Consider the following 11,439-nt stretch of genomic DNA (forward strand, 5'->3'; position numbering starts at 1 on the left):
AAATCTTAAAACATCTTCCCCCCACCCCTCCCTTCTTCCCAGGCTCAACTCCACTCCCAATTTTCTCCACTTCCTCCTCTGCAGCAGCACAGGGGAACAGGGAATGGGGGTTGTGGTTGTTCATCACAGATTGTCTCTGCCACTCCTTTCTCCGCAGGGGCAGGACTCCTCACTCTCTTCCCCTGCTGCAACATGGGGTCCCTCCCACAGGAGACAGTTCTCCACAAACTTCTCCAAAGCGAGTCCTTCCCACGGGCTGCAGTTCTTCACAAACTGCTCCAGTATGGGTCCCTTCCACAGTGTGCAGTACTTCAGGAACAGACTGCTCCAGTGTGGGTCCCCTGCAGGGTCACAAGTCCTGCCAGCAAACCTACTCCTTTGCCTAGCTCCTCTCTCCACGGGTCCAGAGGTCCTGCCAGGAGCCTGCTCCAGCACAGGCTTCCCACGGGGTCGTGCACCTGCTCCAGCATGGGGTCCTCCATAGGCCACAGGTGGATATCTGCTCCACCATGGACTTCCATGGGCTGCAGGGGGACAGCCTGCCTCACCATGGCCTTACCCACCACGGGCTGCAGGGGAATCTCTGCTCCGGCACCTGAAGCACGTCCTCCCCCTCCTTCTTCACTGAGCTTGGTATCTGCAGGGTTGCTTCTCTCACATATTCTCATTCCTTCCTCCAGCTGAAGTTGCTGTTGCACAGCAACTTTTTCCCTTTCTTAAATATGTTATCACAGAGGTGCTACCACCATCGCTCATGGGCTTGGCCTTGGCCAGCGGCGGGTCTGCCTCAGAGACAGCTGGCATTGGCTCTGTCGGACATAGTGGAAGCTTCTAGCAGCTTCTCACAGAAGCCACCCCTGTAGCCCCCCTGCTACCAAAACCTTGCCATGCAAACCCAATACAACAGAATAAACCTAGCTCTTCTAGTTGCTTATATCCCTTTTTACATCACTGTAGTTATCTTTCCTTACACTGCACAGAAGAGCTCTGGGTACAAAGATTAGTTATCCTTAACCAGGTAATGAGAGGAATAGCATTGATTCAGATTACATTTAGTGATCTTACTGCTGCAAACAACGTGGCCTCCTTCAATCATCCAGTTCTGCTCAATTAACACAGAAATACGTCCTCAGGTATCCAGAGTAAACATCCTATAACAAAGGGTTCACTCTGATCTTTGTCATTAAAGGAGTATAAGCTCCCTAAATAAGCTAACCGATATGATCCTATCACAACTTTAGGTCTCTCCTAGAGACATGAGAAATATTGTAAAACCTGCAGAAAGGGAATAAACATCAAGATTAAGCAAAGGTTAAAATTAGGAAAGGTTATGGAAGAACATTGTGTCCTTCATTTACCTGAAAGAGACCTCTATTAAAAAGTCCTTAGCTCCTCTTTTTCCTTTGACATTATGCCAGTTAAGTACATTGGGATGGAATCTGAAACTGAAAACTGGTGATACTTTTCTAGCAGAAAGTAGTAGGCCTAAGTAACATCTTTCAACTCACAGAAGTAATAATGTGATTTCTAACCAATGATGCCATTACAACCAGCAAGCCACTCCGATAGTATGACCATTGTTGCAAAGAAGCAACTTGTCTCAAATTCCTTCTTTATTGAACAGGGTGAAGACTTGGGATCATCTTATAACCCAGGTCTGAATTCTTCTCTGCTCCTCTCATTGCTTAAATACTCTAATCACCTGGTAATTACTGAATAGACTGCAACCCCACTCAGTATGTAGATAGGATTATTTTAGTCCCTTGGGCACCTGGACCTCCAATTAGTTCATCCCCCTTCTTAATTCTTCAGTGCCAGGCAGCAAGAGCCTTCAGGCCAGAGCTGGCACCCTATAAGCAGTAGCAGAACCTCATGCCCATTATTTATCACAGCCTTTGAAAAAATGAGACTCTAATCTAGCCTGGGTGCATTTCATTGCAAGTGTTTCTGGAGATGTGCCCAAGCTTCACAGAGGTGATTACTGCTGTTGCTCTCTGAAAAGAAATGCTTTAATAGCATCATGTAGACCTGATAAGAGGAAGTTCCAAAATCCATTGTGAAATACAGTACAGTCCCACCCAACTCTGGTTGGTCTTTCAAATGTTCTTCACCTGGGCTCCAAGCACAAGTTCTGCCAATTTCATATGATAACTGTTGAAAGGCATCTTGCACCTTCATCAAGATAAGCATTTATTTTGAAACATTATTATAGATGCAGTATATTTTGTGCATTTGTATCTATGATATTGTGCCCACTTAGTTTATTATGCTTTCTTACATTACTACTTCTCTAATGAGTACTTAAGATCTCTTGAACTTATTTCAGTTACAAATCAACTATCTGTCCAGGTTTGCTCATCCATGATTTGTTCTTCTGATCTTCTAACATTTATTAGCAGTAAAATTAGTATAGCTGAAAGTAATTTATATAACGTGAAGCCCCTCAGCATGAAGCAAGATACAGTCACTAAAGAACAGCTCTACTCTTGGAGCACAAAGAGGTGACTGCAAAGAAAGCATGTATCTGCATCCCACACAAAAGTTAAGATACTAAATCAGAGACATCTAAATTAAAGTTTTTTCACAAAGTAAAAGCAAGCCAATACATTCAAGAACATGTCTGACTACTCAAATTACCATGCACATCTACTTTGAAATATTTGATTTTTGTTTTAATCATCACGTCAATCCAATTGCTCCAACTGAATTTTTACCTCATTGTAATACACTATTATCATCAACACACTATTAATTCTTGAAGATTTGTGACTGACATGTACAGGTATTTTTCTGTACAACATTAAGCACTTCCTAGTGTTGGAATTCTGTTTTTTGCTACTGTTTTTTAAGACATGGCATGAAAAATTTGTTTAATGCAAATCACTCAAGGCAGGTTTCCTTTCAGGATATTTATTACTAGATTCACTTGGAGAGAAAAGTTGAAGTGTGAAATATTAATTTAGAGATCTGAAAGCAATCAAGTTTTACTTAAGCTAGGCAGGTACAAGATCTAGCCTGTTCCCTCAGTTCTTATGATTCTGCCTATTCAGCAACTTTGGCCCAAACAGTTTCAGAGCTCCAGAGTCATTTCCAGAAACAGACAACAACTTTACAGTTTTCAGGATTCTTTAAAAGATGACACATTTTAAAAGCTTTATGCAAGTATAAAAGAGAGGTCTGCCTGAAGGTTATCAAACTAGTAAAAAATCAATAATTAAAAAAAAAAAAAAATCAGCAAATTTTATTCCAAAATGGAAAAGTGAAAAAGCAAAGCAGTTTGGGATAAGAATTTGCAAGAAACATCAACTAGGACCTATAGCCATGCATAAAAGAGTAGAAGGTATGCTTAAAATTGAATATGTAAACTTTTGCTGTCGACATTCTTGAAATTTTATATTTTGTAACTATGCATAATTTCCATTGCACACTTTCTCTAGAAAGTTTTCAGGTGTTCTTTTGACTATGAGAGAACTAATACAACAACTATTTCTTGCATTGCCTTTTATCCTTCAACTTCATAGTCTTTGAAAGCATCTGCCTGTAACAGCACAAGTTTTCTGTGGCATACAGGCAGGCTTCAACAGTATGCAGTACAGCCTTAAAACGAGGACAAAGATCTCATTACACTAGGATGTAAAATTTTCCTTTTGAGATTCTGAGGTGAATAAGTAGGATGTAATTTTAATCCTTCAATACTAAGAGCCTTCCAGTTAGCTGCAGATTTTCTGCTCTGGTGCATCTCTTCAAATCAGCACACATATTGTAAGGGACAAGTATCTTCTATAGTAATGGTGACTTTAAACATTGAAGACTCGTGCCTGCCACAGCATTTCAACACAACAAAATTTGAAGTGTTTAGCCTGTTAGGAATTTTCAGCAGTTGTTTGAAACTTACTTCCAGAAAGCATTTGTTTTTCCTGTCCCAGGTTCTTAATATGCTTTAGCTCCGGAGTTTTTTGTTTAGGTTTTTTGAATGTTTGGTTTGGTTTTTTTAACTTTGCATGAAAAACAGATTGGTATGGAAGGAAGTTACAAGTTTAACAACTATGTAAACTACACCTTAACTGCTGTCAATTATTCTGATAAACATTTCAAGACTCAAATCCCATATCCCCTGGGTACAAGAAACTAACACAAAAGTTTATTTCCTGGCATTTACTTGTACTATACCAACTTTTTTGTTTTGTTGACATAAAAGACATTACCCTGCTTTCTAAACTACTTTCAGATGACTAACATAACACAAAGGTAAAGAGATCTGTTGCACAATAAATCACGCACCCGTCATACAAAGTTGCACACAAAACATGTTGGTTTATCTATATATACAGAGTTATAGGAAGCAAGAAAAAATGTTATTGCAACAAGAACTGACTAATAGGATGAAATATAAGTCTGTTATAATCACAGTTTTCTAAACATGTTATGGAAAAAATTTTCATACAGACATCACTAAACTGGAAAAAGATGATAACCTACCTTGATGGTTTAAAATAAATTAAAAAAAAAAAAAAAAGCTGTACTATTTCATGTATCCCGAGATTGGTGCAAACTCCAGTCCATGGACAGAGCTATAGCAGCTTGCATCTCTCTTCAAAAAGGAAGGGCCAAAACAAAATTATTGTTCTAAGCATTTAGAGCGTGTTACTGAAACTCTTGCACAAAGCAGATCGGGTTATTCTTTTGTTTTGTTTTTAATATATATTTTGCACACAGGCAATGATGGATTCCACTTCCCACGCAGAGTTTACAAGGATCTAAAGAGAAAACTTCCAAGTCTAGGTATTCAACTGTTTAAAGAGTTTAATAATCTGAGTTAGAAATAAGCCAGGAATTTTATCCTATTACATCTGCAGAGGGCAATGAAACCTAATTCTTGCCATCATAACTACATCCTCCTCTAAAATCTTAAACATGTGATGAGCTAGCATGAGATACTTGCTACCCATTTCATTCTCCCTCCTTCTAGATTCGTTCTTCCCTTCCTTAAATATCAGGCCTATTTAAAAAGCAATAAACTTGCACATAAACCCTTTTCAAGAGTTGTTCCAGTAGCACAGTGCATCTTAAAAGTCTTTTTTCTAGCTGGCTGCTCTGAAGCAGAACATGAAACCCACTAGTCCCACTAAAGGGATTTTCACTTTGCAAAAAATAACCCAGGGAACTAAACAATTCTTATGACAACAAATTTCTCAGCACAATTTGCACATCTTTTTGGAAGCTGCTTTATTCAGTTAAAAAAAAATAGAGCTAAGGAAAGAACTACTTCTTGGTCAATAAGCTGGTGCAACCCTCAAAAGCAGAGGGAGTTTTACTGGTATAGACTGCTACATTTGTAGAGCAATTTTATCATACACTATATATATATGATATTTCTCATATATTGAAGAGGTTCATAGGTAATAGTTTTTACTTGAGTAGTATTATGCTTCTCTAAACCCTTCTATTATTCCTCCACATTCAGATAACAAACTTCTCAAAAGCTCCTGAAAACAATATGTATTAAAGAAATTAAAAGCTTTTGGAGATGACACAACCCTAATCACAATTTATAAGAGTCCAGTCCACACATCAGTCTTGCATTTTGTGCTATAAAGCCAGACAATGCAAACCCAGACTATTCACTATTAGGTAGGTCCCATGTTCAATGCCAGCAGTCAGGCTGACTGAAGAAGAACCAGAGATTTCACATCACTAACTAAAATTACTCTGAATTACTTTGCCTCATGTTTCTCCTTGACAAGCATGACACAGCCTCTACAGAAGAGCTAACACAGAGGATCTCTACCCTTGAGCAAAGAGATTTAAGCCTGTCCACTGCTGAAAATAAAATGAACCAAAAAAGCCAAGATGCAAATTCCTCAAGCAAATGCCCACCACTGCAAGCTGGTGGCTAAAGAGTACCTCATCCTGCTAACCCAGAGATTACACACACAAAAAGCATCCATAGATTACCTCAGCAAAAGAGCAACAAACAAAAAAACCTCCAAGCACAGAAAAGATACAGGACAGGTAATTTAATGGCATCTAGGCAGCAATCCACATCTTTAGGTACATCACTACAAGACCAGATTGCCTTGCTGAAAGCTCTTTGCTAGAAAAACTGCAGTTAGAGACAGTCTTTAAAATGCTCAAACCAGAACCTGGTGTAAACTTAAAGCTAGGTCAAACCCCATAATAAGTTGTCATACTCCTGTAGTCCTTTGAGACCAATCAAGGTAGAGCCCCCTTGTGAAGACCTGTATTAGCTATTTTAGGGTTTTTTTCTTCATAAAAATAATTAAATGATGCAGAACATGATGGACAATTGAACTTATTTCACATAAAAACATAACTTACTAGATGGTCCACATTTCATACTGTGAAGTCTCCTGTTCCAAGATAGGGATATTGCAGTAGATGAAGCATTATAAACCATCATTCCAGGCTCCTTTCAGAAAGAACAAAGAAATCAGCAGCTATAACCAAGACACTTGAAAAATCTCTTCATGGTCTATCAGTAAATTTACCATTTTTACTAAGCTCACTGCTTCATATTGGCTTACTAAAAAGTTATGAAACACCACCATTGTAAAGTAAAAAGTATAGTCCTTCTACTGAAGACTCCAGTAAAGTACATTATGCCTGAAGACAGCAGGCAGATTTTAAGCCAGTTAAGCCAAAATGCCTAAAACTGCATATACAAACACTGTCCTCTGTGCCATTCTCCATACTCCTTTTACTCTTAGTTACAGCCTCTATACCATCATGTGTGTTTAACATAATTCTCAGTATAAATACTCTGCTGTTTTGGAAATTCTTACCACTCAGTTGCAGTTATTTAAAATCATTTTAGAGTATATGCTTGCATAAATCACTAAACAACATCACAATAATTAACGAAATGTCTTATAAGGTCCTAAATTCACACTCTTTTCCAAGAACCTGATCCAAAACCCAGCAAAAATCAACAGGTTTGTTTTGTGGTGGTTTTTTGTTTGTTTTTAAAAAAAAAAAGTCATAAACACCCAGGTTAGTTTGCAAAACGTTTCCTACCATCTTCTCCTTAATCTTTTCCTGTTGTTCTAACATTTAAAGATATATGATGATTAAAGCTTTTATTCTCTTGTGTTTCCTTTCTCATAAGCACTTCTGCCCTCAACAGGCAGCAGCAAGGTATCTTGAGTTTTCTTGTATTAATTCTCAATATTGTGGTGAATGAAGCTTTCTTTTTCTCCAATAAATTGCCCTTTGGAATCCCAGTGTTTCTAGTCTATTAGACTTTGTAATCATTTTTATAAACTGTTATGTCATGATAATGTTGACTCCCCCCTCATTCTTGCCATATTCATCTACTAATCCAACTGCCATCTATCAGTGGTGCCACTCACAATCCCTCCATTCCTTTTCCAAATTCAAATTATTTACACAGTGGCACCTGTATCACTTCTGAACCAGAAATATACTGAGTCTCACCAGAGTACCATAACAAGAACTCAAATCAATACTTTGAGGGAACCAAAAAAAAAAAAAAAAAAACAACAAAAAAACCTACATGTTAGTCTTTAACAGCTTAAAAGTCAGTCATGGTCACTAGTCATCTGACAGCTTCTAGATAAATTGGAAGGACAACATTCTTTCACACCATTTTACCCAAGGATGGTGTATAGTTTAGGTATGATGTGTGAACATGAGTTCCTTCCCATTGTCTTGCAAGTGCAAAGTTTCAGCTCTTTACTTAAAATTTATGACCTTGCCTACCCCACTTACAGAGAATTGGGACTAGGTGCAAACCCAGTTATTTATACAAAGAGGTGCTGTAAATAGGATTTTGGAAATTGCTCTTTAAGACACAGCTTTGAATGCTCAAGTTCAAGGAAACTTGCAAAGACAATCCATCTTAAAGGGAGCATTTTAATGACTGAAGGAAATAGGATAGCACCTGAGCATGTATAGCTTGTTTAATATTCCCCACAACTTTTCCCTGAGAGGAAACAATATCCAAAATTATTTATGTATTACTCAAAATAATTTTCACACCAGCTCTTATAGACAATATGCTTTAAGGAAATAATACTAACTTGTGGTTTTAGTGTACACAAAACAACCAGTCCTGTAAAATGTACTGTCATACAGAAGGGAAAGCAGTGTCAGCATTGATCTATAAAGGTGCCTTAAGAAGTTCTTCAGAGCTTAAACACATTTCCTTTAAAAAAAACAAACAAACAAACCAAAACCCAGCAATACATCAAATCACAAAAGCCAATTCAGCCTATATCATGTATCTGAGAAAACAGAAGAGCAGACCTGCTTAGCAAAGTTACAGAAAACAGTTGATATTTTGTCATATGGTTTTATATGAAGCATCTAATTACATTTACCTAGTTTACTTAATACAGTAACACAAATGTTACAGCCATTTCATATTATTTCTTCACCTCATGAAGAGCAGCAGCTCTATCCTCTAGAATGTTCATATTTTAGTGGCACGTTAATTATAAAATACAATTTTCATTAAGGAAAATTCAGTGACAAATACAGCATCTGTTAAAAAACAGCATTAGCTACAATGTATGATGTTGACAGCGATACAAATCACCAAACAAAACATTTCCAAAATAACATTATAAACAACACCAGCTATGTCTACATAATTTTACCTATGGCCTCGGTTAGATTTATTGCATTTAATTTTCATGGCCTAGTTTTATCATTCAAATTTCTTAGTCCTGTGCACAATTCTGCAAAGTATTTTTAAAATAGCAGGTCTTTTCTGTGTTCTAAATACCCATTTAGACATTTGACTGACAAATGATCTCAGAAGCTATGTCATTAACTAAGTCTTCATGGACGTAAAATTCTGCAGAGGGCTTAACCACCATTGCTTAGTGTTGCTTTATCTCTTTCTCTTGAAGAAGCTTATTAAAAGCAAGAAAGTGTAAAAATGCATTATTCTTAGACAGTTCAAATGGCTAGAACAAGTACTCTTCAGGTTATTATCTTTTTAAAACTAACACTGAATTTTTTTTCTTAATTTCTCCTAAGTGTATTTCTTACTGAAGATTTCTGCTCAGTTGGCTAGTACAGAAGGAAACAAAGTCTCTTACTGTATCTTGAATTCTTGGGGGGGGGTGGGGTGGGGGGTGTCAATCCACAAGCATTTGCTCTTATGGGTGGTCGATTCTGTTACCTGTTTGCTGTTATGTAGCACATTCTTCTCTCTGCTGAGCTTTTCCCAGAAAGAGCAAGGAGAAAGCAGAAAAAAAGGCAACTCCTCTGCAGAGCTGTGAACAAGGGCTACAAAGCAAACTTCCCTTTTGCCACCATCGAACAAGGGAGTGGGAACCACACACCCTAATTACATTTCAGCAACACGCCACGAATGATATAATCGGGTTGCCAAGATAAACCACATCCAAAAACCAGTACTGAGTTGTAGTGATCTGACAGTACCAGCTCATTTACTTTTACCGAGAAAAGGCTCCCACAAAGCGATTATTGCTGGATGAGCCAGACCAGACCTCAGCTTTCCCTGGAGCAAGGATGCTTCATGTGACGTAGAACTATTTCTGAACGAGCTAAAGCTCATCAGAAATACTGACGGTATCGTGGTAATGTACAGATACATGCAGGTAAGCTATGACAAACACGTTATTCTGATGACAACCAGAACACCCGTCCCTCAGACCCGCGCCGCCAACCACCCCTCAGAAGGGGCTCGTCAGGCGGCGGCGCAGCGCGGGAAAGCCAGGCGCCATCTTGGGCCACGAGCGACGGCACCGTATCTCCTCATCTCCTCATCAGCCCTGCTCGCACTGAGGTTGGAGGCAACCGACCGCGGGAAGGGGCTGCTCTCCTCGCGGGGGGCTCCTCAGAGAAAAGCCGCACATTCCGGCAGCCTCGTCTCCCCAAGAAGGCGCCGCAGCGCCCAGCCCCGTCGTACCCGCCCGCCGCCCCTCACAGCGCCTGGCCCGCGCCCCCTACCTGCGTCGCCGCGGCGAGGCCACCCCCTCTCCGAGGTCCCGCGGCGCTGCCTCGGCTGAGGGCAAGAGAACAAGTCAGGGTTTGCTCGGCCCGGGCAGCCCACCCCGCCTCAGGGCTGCCGCCCGCCCGGCCGCGCACCTCAGCGGCGACAAAGGAGCCCCACCGTACCCCGGCTGGCTCTTACCTGGGGAGCGGTGGGTCCCCGCCGACAGGCAGCTGCGCCCGGGCGCCCCACGGAGACGGCACTGGAAGGCAAAGGCGGCAGGTTAGTGATGGTCAGGACTGCCCCGTCCTTCCTCCCTCCCTCCCGTCCCGTCCCCGCGCCCTGCCCGGCGGGAGGCTCACCCGGCAGCAGCCAGGCGCACAGCAGCGCCCCGAGGAGGAGCCGGGCCTCCATGCGGGCTGACGGGCGGCAGCGGCTTCCCGCGGAGCTGCGGGCTTCAGCGCCGGCCGCTACCTGCGCCCTAGGCTCATCCCGCCCTCCCGGGCGGGGCGGCCAAGGGGTTTATCAGGCGCCCGCCCGCCTTCTGCCCCCGGCCCTTCCCCGAGCACCCACCCCGGACACCACCCCTCGCTCTGCAGCGGGGCTGCGGCCCCAGGCCGGCTGCTGTCCCCACAGCGGAACAGCTCCGGCCCCACTAACGCCCCTCCCTAAGTGCCGGTGCTGGGCGCCGACCTCGCCGGCTCCCCACGTTTATTTCCACTTTTCCGCCCTTCTGAGGTTTAGGAAACGAGTAGTGTCACAGCTTCTCGGGAGGAACTCAAACCTCCGCGGTGGGGTGCGGGGTTAAGGCTGCGCCCCGCCTCTGACGCGAACGAACCCCGGGCTTTGCCTTTGCTCCTGGGAACGTCGCATGGCTGGAAGCTGCCTGTTTGCGGAGAGCTGCCTGCTTGTGCTGAGAGGCAGCGAACGTGGTTGATGCTTAACACGGAGCATTGGCCCCGACCCACTGAAAAAAGTGTCAGAACTTGAGTAATGAAAGGCATGAGTAGGACATGAACTGAATGTGGCATGCAGCTAATGTGTATGGATTATTTCCATAGCTTCTGATAACTTTTTGTTGCTATAAATTGACACTCTTGAACTTCGAGCTCTCTGTGGACCCTTTTGCAGGTTCTTTTTTTTTTCCTTGTGATTAAATTTTGCTGTCTGTTTTACCTTCTTTCCATTATTTTTCTCCCCTTTTCTCTTCCCTCTTCCTATTGCTTTTGCCTTTTTTCTGTTCTTTTCCCTTTCCCATCTGCTGCTGCCTCTCTCCCCATCATTCTTCAGGTTTGCATATCTTATAACAGAAGCTTTAGAAGCTGCTCATACCAGGTGAGAAACTGTCTCAGATGAAAAGGGGCCTTTTCTGACTGCTTCGGGAAGTCTGTTAACAGTAAGTCATTAAAAGGATCTCTTTTCTGCCTTTGTAATTTGTCCCTGTGGATTGTGTTTCTTGCTGCAACAAGTGTTTCATTTCTAATGAAATGATG

General features: G+C 41.6%; 1 protein-coding gene across 1 annotated transcript in view; it reads right to left on the reverse strand.

Moving 5' to 3' along the window:
- Positions 1 to 10,360, reverse strand: part of OTOG (otogelin) — a 112,773-nt gene extending 102,413 nt beyond the window's left edge. The window contains exons 1-4 of the mRNA XM_075047062.1: positions 10,309 to 10,360; positions 10,148 to 10,208; positions 9,964 to 10,018; positions 6,340 to 6,430 (exon numbers count right to left, since the gene is read on the reverse strand). Coding sequence (XP_074903163.1) covers positions 6,340 to 6,430; positions 9,964 to 10,018; positions 10,148 to 10,208; positions 10,309 to 10,360 — 259 coding nt within the window. The remainder of the gene's footprint in view (positions 1 to 6,339; positions 6,431 to 9,963; positions 10,019 to 10,147; positions 10,209 to 10,308) is intronic.
- Positions 10,361 to 11,439: the final 1,079 nt, after the last annotated feature.

Source organism: Buteo buteo, chromosome 16 (assembly GCF_964188355.1).
Source record: "Buteo buteo chromosome 16, bButBut1.hap1.1, whole genome shotgun sequence".
In the NCBI taxonomy this organism is placed as follows: Eukaryota; Metazoa; Chordata; class Aves; order Accipitriformes; family Accipitridae; genus Buteo; species Buteo buteo.